The sequence below is a fragment of the Parasteatoda tepidariorum genome, chromosome 7 (genome assembly GCF_982258835.1).
Source record: "Parasteatoda tepidariorum strain Cologne lab strain chromosome 7, Ptep-v5.0, whole genome shotgun sequence".
NCBI classification, from domain to species: Eukaryota; Metazoa; Arthropoda; class Arachnida; order Araneae; family Theridiidae; genus Parasteatoda; species Parasteatoda tepidariorum.
The window spans coordinates 83,045,547-83,065,427 of record NC_141761.1 but is presented as its reverse complement, the minus strand read 5'-3'; the positions used below and the strand labels follow the sequence as shown (position 1 = coordinate 83,065,427).

The 19,881-nt window shown below is 28.3% G+C and overlaps 2 protein-coding genes across 2 annotated transcripts in view; one reads left to right on the top strand and one right to left on the bottom strand.

The window, feature by feature from the left end:
- The window catches only part of LOC107451709 (glutamate receptor ionotropic, kainate 2), a 277,014-nt gene that overhangs the window by 16,579 nt on the left and 240,554 nt on the right, over nucleotides 1–19,881 (top strand). The gene's annotated exons all lie outside the window — the stretch shown is intronic.
- Nucleotides 498–16,373, bottom strand: LOC139425950 (glycine receptor subunit alpha-2). The gene is made up of 8 exons (XM_087168681.1): nucleotides 15,680–16,373; nucleotides 13,009–13,097; nucleotides 9,748–9,815; nucleotides 7,799–8,025; nucleotides 5,505–5,587; nucleotides 5,292–5,423; nucleotides 3,297–3,661; nucleotides 498–759 (listed from the first exon to the last, which is right to left on the bottom strand). The coding sequence occupies exons 1-8, from the start codon at nucleotides 15,760–15,762 to the stop codon at nucleotides 589–591; spliced, it is 1,218 nt and encodes a 405-aa protein (XP_087024807.1). The 5' UTR covers nucleotides 15,763–16,373; the 3' UTR covers nucleotides 498–588.

The window sequence follows — 19,881 nt, the reverse complement described above, 5'->3', positions numbered from 1 at the left end:
GTTTTTGTTTTGTGGATTTTTAGGATAAGAGAATTAAAAGTTACCATTGTCTTTATGACTAAAACATTTGATTATTTGGAAATTTAAAATTTAGTCAATTATGACAAAAAGATTTGATTATTTAGAAATTTAAAATTTAGTGAATAAATTGTATTTTAAGCAACACTTTCTTTCTTTTTTTCATTAAATTTTCTGCAATATCACAATTATTTAAAAAAAAAAAAAAAACTCCTTTTTTTTTGAATAAGTATAGTTGTTTTTTGTTCCTGTTTTCAATAAAAATTTCCTTTCATCTTTAAAACAAAAGGAACAATAGTCAAATAAATTAAATTAACTAATTAAATAAATTAATTTAACAAGTAAATTAATTAAAATAATTGAAATAATACTAAAAATTAACATAAAAAGTATCAAAGAATTCTGTAATTTCTAACAGATACGAGTAAAGGAATGGTGCGTTATTTAACGAATTCAAAAATTTGGAATTCCAACTCAAATTAAGGCAATTGATCTTTATTTCTTAGTTTTACATTTAATGCTACATTGCTACATTTAATATTTCGCATTTGTTTTTTATTAAGATTTTAATTAAAATGCGTTATAGTAACTCCAATAAACTACACAAAATATTAAAAATGACAAAGGAAAAAGTATTCTTGAGACATAATCAAGATGGTTGGCTGATATTTTCACCTTAGGCTTGGAAATACTGTTCCAGCATTGTTTTGTACTCCAAGTTCCGTTTGCTTTCAACATGACCTGTATTAGGGGAAAGATATCATTTCAGTTTAAATTGGTAATAATTATAAATTATGATGCTCGCTTAATAAAGGGCCAAGAAAATTAATTTTTAAACAAATCACCTTCTAGTGATTAAGAAACAAACAAACCCGAAAAGATGAAAAAATATTGTAATGTCAGTGTGTTAGATTTGTAAATCAACTCTTGAGATTTCCAGATAAAAGGGAGTCGGTAGGATAACAATAACACTAAAACTGACCTTTTTCTATGCACTTTTTCTAAGAAACTTCCTATGATATCACTTTAGAATTCTTTGGGGATATTTGAGATTATATCAGTTGTAAGCTGTGATAATTTTTTAGTGTTAACAGGATTAATTTTTGAGTTATGAAAGATTTTTGCACAAAAATGATGAAACTTTTTTTAAAAAAAAGTAAAAGTTCTCAGTTCATAATATTTTAAAAAAACATTCCGCCACAGATATGTATTAACAGTTATCATAGTCTTAACATGTATGTATAAATAAATATTCGGTGAAAAAAAATGCAGCAATATCTTGTTTCGATACCGAGAAAAGGTACATCGAAACTGGTCATCATTTGTATATGTCCTACCGACACCCCTTGAAAAATATAGTACAGCGTAGTATATACTATATTTTTATACTATACATACTATATTTTATATAGTATATTTTGAATAATTGATGATTGAATTTGTATTATGAGGATTTTGAGAGACAAAAGAACGGTTCACCATTTCTATTTATTTAAGACTCTTTTATTTATGCATCGTTACATTCAGTCTCGGTTCGATCTTGATGACTTGACTATTCTAAAATGGTTCCTTTAAGCAGCGGAAAAAACATAAATTATCGGTTATACGTCATTTTCCCCCTCATAAGTGCTTATAAGTACTGTGCACCAAAAAAAAAAAAAAAACAGATTATCTTCAATAACTTTAGATCTAATAATCGGATTTTCACGTTCTATAACTCAACCATAATGGCTCAGAGGATGACCTCAAATATGCTAATTAATAAATGCAGATAATATTTCAGGTTACGAAATCAGACACAAAAACGTACAAAATGTACTTTCTCTGAATAAACATAAAATTTTTTCGACGGATTCGGACTTCTGACACACAAATTATAGGGGTTAGTCGCAATCTGGGAAGTATGGTCCCTATAGTTTGGTCAGAAGAGCTCTCCAAAGTTTGAACCCCTTAAGGCTAATTTTACTTTTTGTGCATTTCGCTATATCCCAGGAAATGTTTAAACGAATAAAAATTTTTTTACACAAAATTGAAACAATTCATTAATCCTAAGATTCCATTCAAAAAATATCTTTTAGTAAATATTTACTATTTTTTATTATTTCATTTAAGAATAGTCGAAAAAATTTACAATTCATTATTCATTTGAAATAACGTTATTTTACATGGAAGAACAACAAATTTGAGCTAAATTAACCGAATTGTTCCCAAGAAATTTAATTTTAAGTACCCGACTTATTTGAAATTGAATTTCTCATTAACTATTCGACCGATTTTGCTCAAAATTTGAATTTTGCTGAGTAAAATGACATTCTTTGAAATATTGCAAAAATTGTATATTTTACAATTCAAAATTTTTTCTACCATTCAAGTAATATAATAAAATATTTACTAAAAGTTTTGCACGGAATTATGTTTGGATAAGTGAATTTTATAATTTTGTGCAAAAAATTTTCCACTCGCTTAAGAAGTTCTTGAGATGTAGTGAAATACGAAAAAAGTAAAATTAACATTAAGGGATCCCAATTTTGGAGCATTCTTCTGATCAAACTATTTTAGGACCATATTTCTCAAAATTTTTTATGAAATAATTCATTATAATTTAATTTTATAGAAATATTCCAATGCATTTTAATTTTTAAAAAAATATGATCCTTGTAGTTTCTTTCCTTGAAGATGTCATATTTAAAAAAATTCATTTTTGTATAATTTTGCTTTCTTAAAATAATTTTAGAAAATGTAAACACACTATTGAAATAAAATTGAGAATTGTAGAAAAAAATGCAATCTGTACCCTACTCTGAGAAAAAATATGATCAAAACTACCAAAATATGATAAAATTTACTGTGCTTCCGGCTGCATTGGAACACCGAAAATCTCCGTAATTTTTTTCCGAGGTAATGATTTTGTTGAAATTAACAAAAAAATATCGTTTTATATTAAGTGATAAAATTTGGTGATTTTATCATAATACCTTTGCAGTTTTGTATTTTCTTTTTATTGTGGAAATTAGAGGTATAATTTTGAAAGAGAGAATTTTCAGGAAACCGTTACAATCTGAACTGAAAAAAATACCAAAAGAAGGGTTTAAATACCGCATATTTTGTTTGATTTTATTAACCAGAGTGATGTATTTTGTTTTTACAAGAAATGTCATTACCACACAGGGTGGTAATTTTGCAAGGAACGTTATTCATTGTGCACCGCTATAATGAACTAAATGATATTATATGTGTTCTAAGAAAGTAGCATAAATTAATAAAATATCATAAGTTACCATAGGCAAAATCATTTCTGGATTATCTTGAAATATACTGCTGGATTTTTTATTTTTTGAGTTCATAGCAATTACTGTAGCAAATTCCAATAAACTGAAGAATACGAACGCGATACAGCATGATAGCCAGACATTGAGAGCCACAATGTAGGAAACGTTCGGCAGTGAGGCCTGATACTGCTTGGTTATAATGGTCAGCAGGCTAGTAACACCGAGAGTTATTCGGGCAGGGACGGCATCGTGCGGTATCCAAAAGGTCAGCATAGACATAAAAACGATCAGAATTGTCGGTATATAGACATTAATGAGAAAATATCCACTTCTTCTAAGAAGAACAATCGTTTCTTCCAGACAAGACACATTTGCTAGAATAAGTCAAAGAAAAGTAAAACACTTGAAACATAATGCTGATTAGCAATGAAAAATCTATTTTAAAGTTTAAAGCTTTCTTTGGAAATTTTTCGGAACATTAAATCAGGGAAAAATGAATATACTTGGAAATAAATTTGGAAATAAATTTCTGAAATATAGAAGTGTAATCTCGCTAATGTGTAAAGTAATTTTTGACATAATGATCATCTTAATGATAAATTTTTCATTTAGATATTAGACATTAAAACATAAATATTTACGAAAATAAATAGATATTGCATCATATTGAAATGAGCTATGATGGCTCGTTAATGAACCACGCTATCTTTGTGTTAGGCTGATGTTCACGTCTTAGTTGCTGCTCTAGATTATTTCGAAAAATCTTGAAATAAATGCGTTTTTTAGAGCACATTGAAATCTTTTAGTAAAAAGTAACGATTTATTTCAACATCTTCATTACAAGTGTAAGTACTTTTTTCTGAAAAGTAATGCATTACAATGCAGTAATGCATGTTAAAAAGATATACGTTATATATAAAAGATACCCCACAACTTATGAGTCTGATATGCCAGAGGGGACAAACTATTCAATTCTTAAATCTCAAAATGGATGTAATAAAAGCGAATAATTTTATGAAAATCATTTGCTGATGATTTGCACCTTTTTTCACGTAACAGTTTGTTCGGTCACTTTATCAACTACAATTTTGATAACTTTTTCACATTTTGATGTTTGCTTAAGGTGTCATATTCTTGCAGATTCTATATAATCTCATGTAAACCTGCTTCCTTCACATATAACGTAAAAGCGTTACATGGGGAGAAAAGCTACGGAAAGCTCTCTAGTTTAGGAATTGTGGGATTTGGATGATGGGGGTAATGTAAGGGAAACGGATTAAGGGGATTTTAACCCATGATACGTTTACCACTAAGGATATTCTTCGTCAGCAACGAGGCTAATTTACAATTTCAGAGGTTTTAAACGACTCGCTCTCTTTTTTGGAAAGATTAATCTGGGGTGTAATTGACTGTGGATAAAAACTTTTTACTCGTTTTCTAATAGTTCCTTTGTTATAACTATTTGACACAATATAAAGCAAAATTATCGCAATTTAAGACTTATTTTGTTTTGTACATTGATTGATTTTTAGTTTAAATTTCTGTTACTTATCTGTTCAGGAAGAGTCAAAAGAAAACTTATTGCAACTGCTTCTATTACATACGTCATACTAGTTGTATCGATTATCACAATTAATTAAGCAACACTGGCTTCATAAAGGATAAGTTTTATTATTTTTTAAAATTTCAATTTCTTGTTGCTCTTGTTTCTAGTTACCAATTATTTTTTAATTCTAGTTTAACGGAAAAAAATGCCGTGTAGATTTTAAACCGCACATTATAATAATTTAGTTTTCATCATAAGGATTACAATGTTCTACTTACTACTTCCTCTCTGCATGATACATCTACGATTTCCTACATACTGGTTATAATAATTTACTTTTCATCATAAGGATTACAATGTTCTACTTACTATTTCCTTTCTGCATGATACATCAATGATTTTCTATATTGGTTATAATAATTTACTTTTCATCATAAGGATTACAATGTTCTACTTACTACTTCCTCTCTGCATGATACATCTACGATTTTCTACATTGGTTATGTCAAATTGCTGTAAGCTTGAGAATTTATCAGTTTTGTTTCCAGAAATCATCCATTGCAGAATAACGTCTTGCTCATTAAAAAACGCTGCAAAAATATAAAATTTATCAATTCTATTGGCTGTTATAGATTAATTTTTTTTTATTAAAGTAATTAAGAATTACTTGCCGGAAGCTATTTTCATGGAGCATGTTTGCTGATCATGCGGAAATCGAACTAAATTCATTTCACATATCAGCTTCAACAACAGCCTAAAGTTTGAAAAGAATAAGTTTATTTAAGAATAAGTCTGAAGGAAATTATTTTTAATAATATGAAAGTTACGAATCATCTTATTTTTTTATAGCATGTGTTGAAGAGCAGACCCAAATTTTGAGTTTACGACTATCAGTGCTAAAGTTCGTAGTCTTGTAATTGTGAACCCAACCTAGAAGACAAGGAAACTCGAGGTGCAAACATTGCAACAAAATAGAGTTCATGCAAGATAGCGTTTTGATTGAACTAACCAGAATTTGTGTTACATTGGGAAGAAAGCCACAAAAACCTTCCATTGCTATAGACCATGGAGATTCGGATCATGGGGACAAAGTGGGGGAAATGGATCATGTGAATTCTATCCCACGATCCGTTTAACGCTAAGAATATTCTATGTCAGCACTATGTTTTTTTTTTTGTTTTTTTTTGTTTTTTTTGTCGTCTCTATGACATAGCCGAATCAAATGTTTCCATAAGTTTTGATTACTGCTTCTGCGATTTGCTTGACGTTATCGTCATAAAGGTGAATCAATGACGGCAAGACTCATATTTCTCTCAGATTAGCACTCATTGCTGAACACTCAAATATGTGGCATGGTGTCAGCTGTGTGACTGGGCAGTTTTCACAATTCCTATATACCTTCCTGCCCTCTCTGTCCATCTTCATGCCTCTGTGGTGATTGGTTCTCAGCCTGGCTATAGTTTTTGTTGTGGATCTATCTGCATTTATATTACAAATCATGTGTTTCGTTGGAATTAATTTGCACTATGGTGTGATCAGCCCTATGGTAGGGAGTATAATTTGTTTCGGCTTACCATAGTTAGGTTATGAATCCGGGTCACCTAAGTGGGAGGCAAGCGCTCTATTTCTTGAGCCACCATGGCTTACCATTTATCATACTTTATTTTATAACCGTAGTTGAACGGCCAACCAAATTGTGGGTTTACAACTACTAATGTACAACTTCGTAGCCTTGTAATTTTGAACTCAATCCAGAAGACCAGGAAACTCCTGGATCAAGCATTGGGAGAAATTTGCCTTCGTGGAGGACTTTTTGATGGAACTAACCCGTATTTGCGTTACGTGGATAGCGATGACAAGATGGCAAGAATGAGGGCCACCCATAAGGGAATATTAAAAAAGACTTTAGTGTCGGAAAGTCTGTGACGCTTCATAAGTAGCAATAGTAGCTGACTGTAACGGCTACATCCTATTATAATAGGCTGTAAAGCCAAAATGGAAGAAGGTACATTGTAGCTATTAATCAGAAAATTGAAATTGTTTTTGTTTTTGAATGAACAAGGACATTTTTAAATAGGAAATAAATTAAACTTTCCCTATAATTTATTATAATTTAATAAATATTTGGAAGTAGATTCTGTTCTCTTTTATTCTTCGAAATTTGTTCAATAACATCAAGTTATTAAATATTAAAAAAGATCTAAGTACTTTCAGTTTAAGGTTTATTATAATAGCTTTGGAAATTTTTAAAATTGTTTACAATGTTAGAAATTTTTAATTAAATATTCTTAGAAAATAAGTAAGTTTAATTTATTTTCTAAGAATAAAAAGAAACACGAAATATTCATACCTATTTAATTGCATATTGAGTAGAAAAACTGGATACATAAAATCTTTTGTTTGTTAACATGGAGTCATCAATATACCCCTTTTTTGTTAAAATACGTCATTGAATGCGATAGTAATAAAATTCTTTAATCAGACATGGATATTAATTAGAAAGCGTTATTGCCAAAGTTATATTGTAGATAATAAACTGGCAAATTACGAGCAAAAAAACCACTAACTAAATTTTTAAAAAATTACGAAACATACAAAGACTGTTTAAGTGAAGTTTTTTTCTGCCTTTTCATTAAAATTTTTCCAAAGTTTTAGTTTTTTTCAAATTTTTTTTAATAGTGTTGAATTGCAATGACACACTACATCAACCAAGCATGGTCAAGAGCATAGCTTCCAGGGCTTTATCATTATCGGTCATTTATGATTATTATTATAATAATTTTTATTTTTAGTAATACCTTTCCAAATACTTAACTGATTACAACAAAACAGCAAGATTTTGAGTTTGATTACTTAAGTAAAAACTACTGGTCGGATATTGGTCGAAACTTCGAGTGCAAAATAGCATCGGAAAGCATGCAAAGATGAACGTAATAAAAAGTGATAATGAAATAAGTGTACTCACCTGCAACAATAATAAACATTTTTGGTCTTTGTTACCCAGAAAAAACTACTGGGTGAAATTATGTCATCCATTTTCCCGTCTACTGAATTAATGAAATATATATTGGGATTCCACAGCACTTTTATCCAAGCCGAATCCAGAACTTGGGCAGGTTTTTTTGACCAGGAAGGATAGTTTAATCGGAGGTCCTGCCAGGATTGCCATGTTTCAATAACAACTCTGAAAGACTATAAAATTCTTATATATATATATATATATATATATATATATATATATATATATATATATATATATATATATATATATATATATATATATATATATATATATATATATATATATATATAAAAGAATTTTATATATATATATATATATATATATATATATATATATATATATATATATATATATATATATAAGAATTTATATATATATATATATATATATATATATATATATATATATATATATATATATATATATATATATATATATATATATAAAAATTAATTTTATAATGAAAAAAAAAGCATCGAAAAAATTAAACTTTTGTATAAGACGTCAGAAATGAATATTGATTCTATTTTAAGTTAGGTCCTTAAAAATAGTTTTCTTTTTAAAAAAAAAGTAGGTGCGTACGAATTTTGAAAATTAGGTGCTTACGGATTCAAATATTTAGATAACGATTAAATATGAAAATAAAATGCGAGAAACAAAATCGATTTTGTAAATTATATACCTTCTGGAAAAATTCAATAGTCTAAAAATTCGCATTCGAAATATCACTATTAATTAAAATCAGACATCCCTCTGGAGCAATTTTTTATAAATATATTTACATCTATTTTATAAAATGACAGTTTTCGTTTTAATAAGAAAGTTACGTTTAAATCAGACAGTTACATTATATTTGAAACTGGTATCTGTAAACTTTAAATCTGAAAATATAGTTTTTAAAAACATTAGTTTTAATACTGCTCTGTAAAAAATTCCGAGTCGCGTCTCGGTAAAACGCACGAGCACTTTGGGTGCATCATTTGTAAAATCCATTTTATCACAAAATATTATTCTGTAAATTTTTACAGTAATATTTGCTTAATTAGAATGAATAATTGATTTTACTGTCATTATTTCATAAAATATAAAGGTTTACCAGATTTTTTTTCCGTATCACGTTTGAATTGAACGGTAATATAGAAATCGATGTAACGGTGAAAAGAACCAGTACTCTGAGTGCCTGTATTTTTTACTGGAATTTGATCACAAATTTTTTACAGTGTGGAGGGATTGACGATTCTCTTACATTTTCATTGTTGTAATTTTACATTTAAAATTTATCCTCATGCATAGCACTAATAAATACTTTCTGCTGTACTCAACAATTTTTTTCTCGTATTTATGTCTTTTTTGTATCTTGTTTTTAATGGCCAAAATCATATAATTAGGTCAGTTATTAAAATTTTCTGAGAATTAAATGATGCATTAGATAAATTTACTCATTGATTAAGTTTGATTGATTTTATCAATGATTAAGGAATAAAGTTTTTCAGATGAATTCCGGTTTAACAAAATACGTATAAGTCTGACCCCCTTATCAATATTATTATAAATTAAGTTCTGAAAATAAAACTGTTTCGTTCTTATAATGAGAAAAAACTCTATTTGTTTGTTTTAAAAATGTAAGTTTTAAACTAAATAAAAATAAACGCTCAATAATATTTAGAAATATAAATAAGTTACTGTTCCCAAAGTCCGCTGTTTTATTTTCAAATGTTTCTAAAGTTTCGTTTATACATTCGAAACATTTATAATTTCGGGGTTTACTCAATATTTTTTTATGAAAATATTGACTAAATGAATTTTTTAAGAAAAATAAAGATACAATTATAACAATGTTTTTTTCGATTTCATGAATGAATATTATTTAAGAATAAAATCGTTCAACTCACCATGTCTGATTCATCGATGGAACGAACATTAAGCTTCGATATGCTTATATTTACCAATACAGGGCTGCCTGAAATTTAGAAGAAGAATTCGTGAAACTATTTGACCCTTAAAGTTAACTGCTTTGGAAATTTATAAAACTGCGATTACTTTAATCAATCAACAAGAAAATAATGTTTAAAGAGAGAGAATGCATGAACAAATGTAATACTACTTTACCGTTTTTAATTTTACTGTTCAAAATATTTCTTTATTAATGCCTCAAACTATTTTAGCCTTCTTTGTTTGAAAAAAAAACATTTAAGGATTTGATTTGGGATTTTCGCATCGTAGATTTATTTTCAGAGTAATTTTATGCTCTTCTTTGTAATTGAAATTTATAAATTTAATTTTTGAAAAACTTCATTATTCCTGGTTAATTGTTGTTTTTTATCGTGTAACTACCCGTTAAATGTTCAAGTTACTAATACGAGTATCTTACCTTCATGTAAATATCATTTTGTTCATTTTTAATCAATTTCCTAAGACATTCGAAATTCTCTTGAACTAATTAAAAATGGAAGTAAATCATTAAACGTGTTCCAAAATTTGATCAATTTAGAAGTGGGATAAAATGAGTCACATGGGTCAAAATTCGCTATGGAAAATAAGGTACCATGTGAAAAAAAATTCCGAAATATTTTTCTGAATATATTGGGTAGATATGGTGCATGTCGTTTTCAAAAATTTTATTAATATTTCGGAAACTTCTTGTGGGGCTAGGCTACCAGCAATGTCAATCGTCATTTATCAAAAGGTATCTCAAGACATAAACGAGTTAACATGACTTATATACTAGTGAATTGGAATTTAGTATTTGTAGTGGTAGCTACGAGACATTACTTTCCCACCTGAAATTTATCTCTGATAAAATTCGATGATTGGATACCACTAGCTGTTTCATTGCTGTTTTGTGAGAGGCCAAGAGAGCTGTATTAAGATCACCGGACTTTAAGTGATGATCGTGAGAGCTGGATTAGGATCATGATGGTGGGCGTGCTCACTCCCTTGAAGCAATTAGCAGTCTAGTGTGTATAGGCCCCTGTTATGTGTGATATAGACTGAGTCGGAACAGCGTGAGGAGAACACTGTCGAGGTCCCAAATAGCAAGTCAACTGCTCCCTGTGAACCATCCATCAAACTATGTGTGTTTAAATTGGCCGTTTCAGTCAAGGTAGGCGTGTTGGTCGAGGCATGTGTGTTCAAATCACGTACGCGGATAACACATGTGGGGCTAGACAAACGCACCGACCATGGTGCTGACGTAAAATATATTCAGTGGTAGATGGATCATGGATTAGAGTACCTTTGCCGACAGGCTAACTGTGGAAGGTTTTCGTGGTTTTCCTCCACATGTAACTCAAATGCTGGCTTCCATCGTGGTTTCTTCGTGGAAGACTTTTGTCCTCCCCGAAGGCAAATTTCTCCCAATACTCTAAGAGTTCCGTTGTCTTCTGGATTTGGTTCACAATTACAAGACTACGGAGTTGGACATTAGTAGTCGTAAATCCAATTATTGGGTCGGCTGTTCAACGATGGTTGTAAAATAAAATATGAACCGTCATCTATCATACTTCCTGATAGAATCCAGTTGGCATGTCTTACTTATTAGTGAACTGGAATTTAGTAGGTGCAGTGGTACGTTAGATTACTCCCCCACTCTGATTGAATCGAGTTAACATGTTCTTATATATTAGTGAATTGGAAGTTAATAGTTGTAATGATGGTAGCTTTGCTACACTACGAAACTGAATTGGCGTCAACGTGATTCAGTTTCCTACTTTTGAAAATAAATGAAATGTTTTTAAATTGTTCGGAAGCATAATATTAAGTGAAGTTTTCTGAGATTTTTGGAAACGTTTTTGTCAAATAAAAATTAGTTTCAGAAATTTTTTACTGTGTTGTTGGGAGAGGAAAAATCATGAAAAACCAATGCAAGTTCAGACGTCAAGCAGGAAAACAACTAAAAAAATACCATAATACTATACGCAAATAATATAAAATTGCAAGCAAAGCGAATTAATTGAATTATTGTCCCAAGAACTGTTTGAAATGACAACTACTGACATCATTACACAGGTTTTGATGCCTCAGGAAGGTACCCAGATTGAGAGCTTGCATTGCGTTTCATCTTCTTAGTTACCCCACTTCTAAGGTGATTTCCCCCCCCCCCTTGATGATTCTGATCACCCCTCTGAATTAGCCGGCCAAATTACGGAATTCTGTAAATTTTTAAAGCGTATTTGTTTTAAATTTGATTAGTGACTTATAGAGTTTATAAAGCATATCTTCAATGCTAAGAGTTATGTTTCAATTCAGTTTTGTTTGATTCAAGTGTTAGAATTGAGAGTTTTTGGGTATAACTATAATTGAAATTATTTTTTTCTGCTGTCTATAGATTGTTTATGCCCATTTAATCCTATAATATTTAATTCTTTTAATTTTGAATTGAAATCATATGCAATACTTATTCAAATATTCAATTCCTGTAATTTCTAACTCGACTCAAGGGAAAAATATTGTCTTTAGCAGTTTCTCTTTGTATAGAATTTTACGTGAAAATCAACATAAATTGATTTACATGAGGGGAATAAACAGAAGAAAAACTATGATGTAATCTTAATCGGATCGTACTTTGAAGCAATTGACGTTAAAATATGACAGTAAATAAATTTAATAATTTTTTGACAGTAATATTTTTTTGACAATAATAATTTTTTCACAGTAGTAATTTTTTGATAATAAATCAATTAATATCTATTATATATATATTTTAAAATAAATGTAATGAAATCTTATACCTTTAAACTAAATATATTAAAAAAATGAAAATTTATATTAAGCAAAAATCTTTTTCAGTTATTAAAACGATAGAAAGCGGGATCGAACTCCAATCCGTTTTTCCAACTAAAGTACAAAGAATTACATTGTTTGTGTATCTTAACAATATTGTTTGTTCGTTTTTACGTTGTTCTATAATGTTGTTTAAACACAAATCAATTAGTAGCAGACCTAGAAGGCGCAAAATCTCGATGACTAGACTCCACCAACAGGGATTTTAATAAAGTCAAGGTACTAAACTGGCGACTACGTCTATCAATGTTTTAAAGATGGCCAAGGCTTACCCTGGGCTGTTATACTAGCAATGGTGATGTTCTCCTTTATTTAATACTGTGGCACAAATTCATAAAATGATCAAGAATTAATATTAGTTTAGAATTTACCATTTATTTTTGGTGGTGACAATCGATTATAATACGGTGGTGCAATATCTTTTTCTTCTATTCTTTTCTCCCCTGTAGTCTCTTCACAGCTGAAAAATAAGGTTTAAAGGTAAAGGTGCTAGTTAATTTATTTCGTGTAATAAAATTAAAATTATAGAAAAAATTGTGGTAAAATTTTCTGAACAGAATAGATTTTTTGACAATAATGACAATGTCTTGCAAAAAAATAAATAATTGGCTGAAGAAAGTAATAATATAACGTTTTATATCAAATTCTTATAGGACTGTATTATCATGGAAGAATACAGCTAGCGCAGTAATTCAGTATTTTTAGTAATTTTTTTTTTGTTATTAGCATTTTTTGTATTTTTGTGCACTACATAAGTGAGTCATAAACTAATTAAAATAAATTTTAGTCCTCTTTTAACTATATTCAATGCGAAGTTCAAAATACGTAGTCTTTGATACTTTTTTAATTTCAAAAATATATTAAAGGCAATGATCAATCAGAATATAAAAAACAAAAATCATTCAAATCTAAGCTTTTGCTTACGCATTAATAGTGAAAAAGGAGGGTTACTAATAATCAGGGAAGTTAACATTTGCTAAGGGAATTTGTAAAGGCATATATATTAAAACAATATATAGTTTTCGTTGAGAAAGTTGCTTTTTTCTAGTTTTTATTGTTTCTTAACTTCAAAAAATTCTTTGCTCAGTGTTTGCCTTTTGTTCAAAAATTTTCTGAGCTAACTTTTGATAGATGTTGATTTTTGTTTCAAAAGCATGTGAATTGGCACAATACCTCAAATTAATAACTAAATTTCTGAACAAATATAACTTAATAAGTGCGTTTTTTGAAGATATTTTTGGTGACATAATAAAAATGTAACTCCTACCCTGTGAGAGAAAAATGTGGACAAAATTATCAGAATAAGGTAAAATGTATCGTGTTTCTTGCTCTATGGGAATGCAAAAGATCTCAGCAATTTTTATGAGTTTTTCTCTTCGCTAATGAGTTTGGTAAAGTTTGCAATAAAATATGTTTTTATAATGTGTGGCAAAATTAGGTAAATGTGGTAAAATTTGGTAATTTTATCATGATACAGTGGAACAGGGGATAAAACCCATCCATGTGATTAAAATTATTTTTCCATTTTGTATTTTATACTAAATGTGTGGTAATAAGAATAGTAGTTTTGAAAACCAGAATTTTCGGCAAAACATTACTATATGAATGGAAAAATTACCAAATAAATGGTTTAAATACCGTATATTTGTGTTTTAATTACCAGAATAATGATTTTTATTATCAAGAATGTCATTACTAAACAGTACGGTGATTTTGACAGAATTTTTTCCCCGTGAATTTATATTAAAATTACATACTACTTAAATGCGTTAAAATGCGGAATATGCGGATTATTTAGCTAAAACTTCATTGATCAAACAGAAAGCAGGTATTAAGCAAAGCATTTAGATATAACTTCAAGAAAACAAATCAAAAACTTATTCTCAAAAATTTTTTACAATAAAATTTTTTCAACAATTAGAACATAATTTTAGTTATATTTTCATAACCAAAAAAAATTTTTTTCTTCTAAAATTTTGTTTGTTTTTAATAATTGTCAATGAATTGCCTTTTATTTTCTATCCTTGCGAGCAATACTCGTGAAAATTTTAGAATGATTGAATAAAAAATTGCTCTTTTGGGATTTAAATGTCCACTGTGCTCTCAAGTGAAAAAAAGTACTAAAGCATCAAAACGTTATTGATAATAGTGATGTCAGGAAAAAAATTTCAAAGCTTTTAAATTAATAATATTAAATATGAGATTAAATACTTGGTTTTCTAAGAATATTACAGCAATTCATGTGCTTTTTTCGTTTTCGCTTTCTTCTTTCAATTGAGTTTTTCTTTGATTAATTTTTCAAAAGTCGTTAGTCATTTTTGGGACAGTTGACAGAAAATTTACGTTAAACGACATTGGGTCGTCGTTAGACGTAAATTTTTTGTCATATTGTAAAATTGACAGTGAATGATTAATATAAGAATAAAAAATAACCATAACATTGAACGAAACGTTTAATTATAGGAACGGGAATTCAGTAACTCAATAACTACGAGAATTTAAAATACTGTTGAACTGTTAGAATGAAAGTAAGTGAAACATCTTATTATTAAGCAAATATTCAAATTTATTAGTTGAGTTTGAATCCTGAAATCATGCTACAAGATTCTAGAAATTAACATGAATTTCAGATTTAAGCAATTTCAATCCTTTTTACGATTGCTAAGACTTTGATTTTTTAAAAATGTTTTTTTCTGAAGAAAAGAAAAAAGAAAATAAAGATAGAAAATAAAAAGAAAAGAAAAGAAAAAAAATCTCACTTATTATTATGATTCCAAAATTTTTGAGAAAATCAGTATCAGAAACACGACCATGAGCAAGCGTTTTTATAGCAAAAATCTTCCCAATTACTTTTTCGAACATTTTCAATGCTAAAAACCTAGGTTTTTTACTTAATTTTTAATATAAAAATATATGAAACATCTGATGATGTAGTTTTACCATTTACAATGTCTTTACAGTGATCCATTTTTAATCTCAATAAGCATACTAAAATATTTAAATTAATAAAAAATTGTTTATGTTCTTTGAAAAAGTACATACCTTATTTCAAAAATCAGGATCAGAAACACAACCACTAGCAAGTGTTTTTTAGCAAAAATCTTCCCAATTACTTTTTTTAACATTTTCAATGCTAAAACCGTAGGATTTTTACTTAATTTTTAATATGGAAACATATAAAACATCTTTTGCTGCAGTTTTCTAGTTTACTGCGTTCATACATTGGTCGAGATTTAGTCTCACAAAGCATGCTCAAAATATTTTAACTCATTAAAATTTTCTTACGTTCTTTGAAGTTCATATGTTTGTTTTGCTCTACAGGTCTTGTGTTATTAAATATTTTCAACATGCAATTTTAACAGCGTAAAAAACATATTGAACTAATTTAATATTCTAATAATCATATTGGTTCTTACAAAAGGGTTTCACATTGTTAAAAGTTGTTTTGAAATGCGACAATTGCGTTTTTTTGAAGAATCATATAAGCTGCCGATGCTCATGAAAATATTTATAGCGTGTTTAGCAAGTGCACAAAACACTCAAAAATTACTTCTAGATGCCGTGACTTTAGTCAAAAATGTTAACGTTATCCAAATACAATTTAAAGCTTTTATTTTCAAGAAATGTCAAATGTGTTTCTCAATTCCTCATGGATGTGAGAAAAAAATATTATTTTGAAAAGGCATGGCATTTTATGTAATAATGGAAAATTGTAGACATGGTAACGCGTAAACTTGAAAAAAAGCTATTCAAATCGTAATATGTCTTTGTGTAAGATTTTAAATATTAACATGCGTGTTTATTATTTTTTTTATATATTTACCATGAACTAACAAAATTGATTTTTCGTGTTTTGTTTTTTTGTTTACGTGGATAAACAGAACTAACTTCAAATATAATTCTGACTTCAAAGTACAAGAGGAGTTTAGTCTTTTTACTTTTTATTTGTTTATTATTAAATCAAAGTTGATCAAGGGGGAAAATTAACATAAAAGCATTGCATCGTTATACGCTTACTTTAACGTTTAAACACCGTTGTGTTTGAAAAAAAAATCATAATTTATTTCAGAAAAAGTCATAATTTATTTCAATTTTCAATAATTATTATAAAGTAAACGTGTACTGGCAAATGTTCCGTGCCATTTGAAACGTTACGTGCCATTCATCTGCAGTTTCGCGTTTGTGTTTTCATCCTTAATATATGATTTGTTTTAACATTTGGTTATTTAATGAACTTAAGAAAAATAAAATTTCCATCAGCTGCAAAACAAAAGGCTATTGTAGGCTAAAACTTGGAGTGGGTCATAATAACATTTTACAATGTTTCTAAAATGTAAAATGTTGTTCCGTATTGCATTTGAAATTTCGATTTTTTCCCGACAAGCTAAAATTTTCAAATCTCTGAGGGGGCTCCACGTCTGGTGAAAACGCATATTTTTATCATTTCGTTGCCTCCACAAGCAGAATTTATTCTTATATCATTTTATATCCGGCGTAGAACAAACGGTTCAGTTTGAGTAAATGATCATCAGATTTCAATTCCTTAACCTTTTAATTTTAAATCTAACCCAAAAAGACATTCTTGTCGATAAAATCTCTTTGATTAAAACTTAGATAAAACAAACTTTTCTTAATTGAGTACATCCTCATTTGCATTTCAAGGGGAGGGAAACCACGAAAAGCTCCACAGTAATAAATGACACGTTCCTAGTCTCTAATTGAAGGGAAATTAACTTTTGTAGAAAAACTTAAATGCCAAATCAACTAGTTTTTGTCGGAGATTTTCTTTTTATTTTGAAAAGGTTTCACAGTGCATACTTTAATACATTTTATCTTCGTTAAACAAAGTTAATCACCGACACTATGTGTAAATTATTTGAATAAATATGTAAGAAAAATTTCCTGAGGATATTCTTTAAAAAATAGTGAATGTTTGCTTAGTAAAAATGATTTCTGATTACAATTGTAAAATCAAATTTTATATCGCTACCGTTTAGTAGAATATTAAACCATAATGTGTAAAAAGTGGCAGCTATGCAAAAGTTATCTTCACTTCCAGTATAAATATATATATATATATATATATATATATATATATATATATATATATATATATATATATATATATATATATATATATATATATATATATATATATATATATATATATATATATATATATCTGTTATCTGTCATCTGTTTATTCGTCTGCAACAGAATGTCTGTGTTGAGCATGTAACCAAAGCAATTTTCCTGCCAAATAAATAGCCTTATTTCATGTCAAAGTTATCTTCAAACTTATTTTTAATTGAAATAAACTATATATTTGACTTTATGGTAACTTAAACTTCAAGTAGATTTTAGTTCAACTTCGAAGTTATTTTCACTTAAAGTCGTTGTTTTGAGTTGAGGGCCACCCTCACTCTAAGTCAAAATAATTTTTTCTATGGGAATTGATTTTCGCGTGGAAAAGGTGTTTTAAGTAGACGGCAACGAATGGCAGTAAAAGAACATGGTAGTAAAAGTATTTGGTAGTTATGTTGATGGTAGAAATTTTCTACTGGATGCCTTATACGGAAATAAAGATTATTTTTGATGTGATTAAAAGTCTTTACGCTTTTCGTTTGTGTATTTTCACATACATTTTACGTAAAATTAATTATTTATATAAGTTTAGCTTTACTGTTTACTACTTTTCATGCTGAATTCCTCTCCTTTATTTTATACCAGTGTTTGTAAAAGTGTGAAACTGGATGGCTTATACAGAAATTATTGTTATTTTTGATGTGATTAAAAGTCTTGATGTTATTACCAGTGTTTATTTTCACATAAATTAACAAACCTGCATAAGATTAATAATTTATATAAGTTTAGCTTTACTGCTAAATTTAAGTTTACTATTTTTCATACTAAATTTCTTTCCTTTGTTTTATGCCAGTGTTTATAAAAGTGATGCTTTATGCAGTGAATTCTTTACACTATGAATTAAGCAGTGTTTATTTTCAGATAAATTAACAATTTCACATATAACTAATAATGTATTTTTACTATTTTTCATGCTATATTATTCTCATTTATGTAACACGAGTGTTTGATAATATTCGCATCCAAAATAAGAGTAGTATCTAAGACAATAAGTATATATCTCTCATGATAGCTTACTTCAATCTTCCTTTCTTGCGTTGCTTAAGGAATACCAAATATTATTCATTTTAAATTCAATGTGGATAAAATCTTCTAAGAAAAAAAAAATATTTTCAATTTAAGAGGCAAAAAGGGAAACTTTTTTGGGTACTTTCCAAGACATTTCAGATGGAAAAAGACAAACTTGAAGTTTATTTGAAAGGCAATACATCACTTTTTATTCAAAGAATCATAAATCTTGTCAACTTAATTATTATTTCTATGCATTCATCTTTTACTGTCCTAAATTTATGTCAAATCAATACTTTGGTAGAAAAATATGTAACATAAATTTTGGCAAAATACTAAAATTGCAATATTTTATAAAAAGGATTCTGAGATCATGGATTATGCATCTTATAAAAACAGGTAGGGATCATTTACTTACTTAGAATAACGAATATCACATCATTATTGCCGAAATCTTTTTTTTAAAAATCAAATACGATTTTTACGCTTGATTTTGCTTGACTGTCATTAGTAGGAAACATTTTGTTATTTCTCAGTGCTCTTTTATTGAAAAAATTGAACAAAATTTTACAATCTTTGGAATTTTAGGAGTATTGAAAAATGAAGACTTACACAGAGAAGAAAAATGTTGTTAAAAACTTAAAGAATAAAATTACCATGAGCCGTGCATCTTGAAACACTGTGAAATTTCCCGTGTTTCAGGCTCTTTGCCTACACCAAAAAACTCCTTAATTTTTTTCGAAGTTCTTTGGTAAAATTAATAAAAAATATGGTTTTATAATAAGTGATAAATCTTTATAAATGTGGTAAAATTTGGCAATTTTATAAGGATACCTGAGAGAGTGGCATTAAAAGCCATTTATTTGGTTAAATTTATTTTTCAATTTTGCATTTTTAACTAAATTTAATTTTGAAAAACAAAGTTTTTACGTAACTGTTACGAAATTAGCGGAAAATTATCAAATGAATGGTTTAAATAACGTATATTTTGGTATTTTAACCAGAATTGTGTTTTTTTATTTCTTTTTTGGTACCAGTAATGCCATTACCATACAGTACGATAATTTCCACCGAATTTTTTCACCATGAAT

Excerpts from the sequence above, each read along its gene's own strand:
- LOC139425950 (XM_087168681.1), bottom strand. The coding sequence starts at position 15,762 with ATGTTAAAAAAAGTAATTGGGAAGATTTTTGCTAAAAAACACTTGCTA. Across the intron at positions 9,816-13,008 it reads GTCACCACCAAAAATAAATG|GCAGCCCTGTATTGGTAAAT; the intron begins GTAAATTCTAAA and ends TCTAAATTTCAG. Across the intron at positions 760-3,296 it reads CAGAAATGATTTTGCCTATG|GTCATGTTGAAAGCAAACGG; the intron begins GTAACTTATGAT and ends CCCCTAATACAG.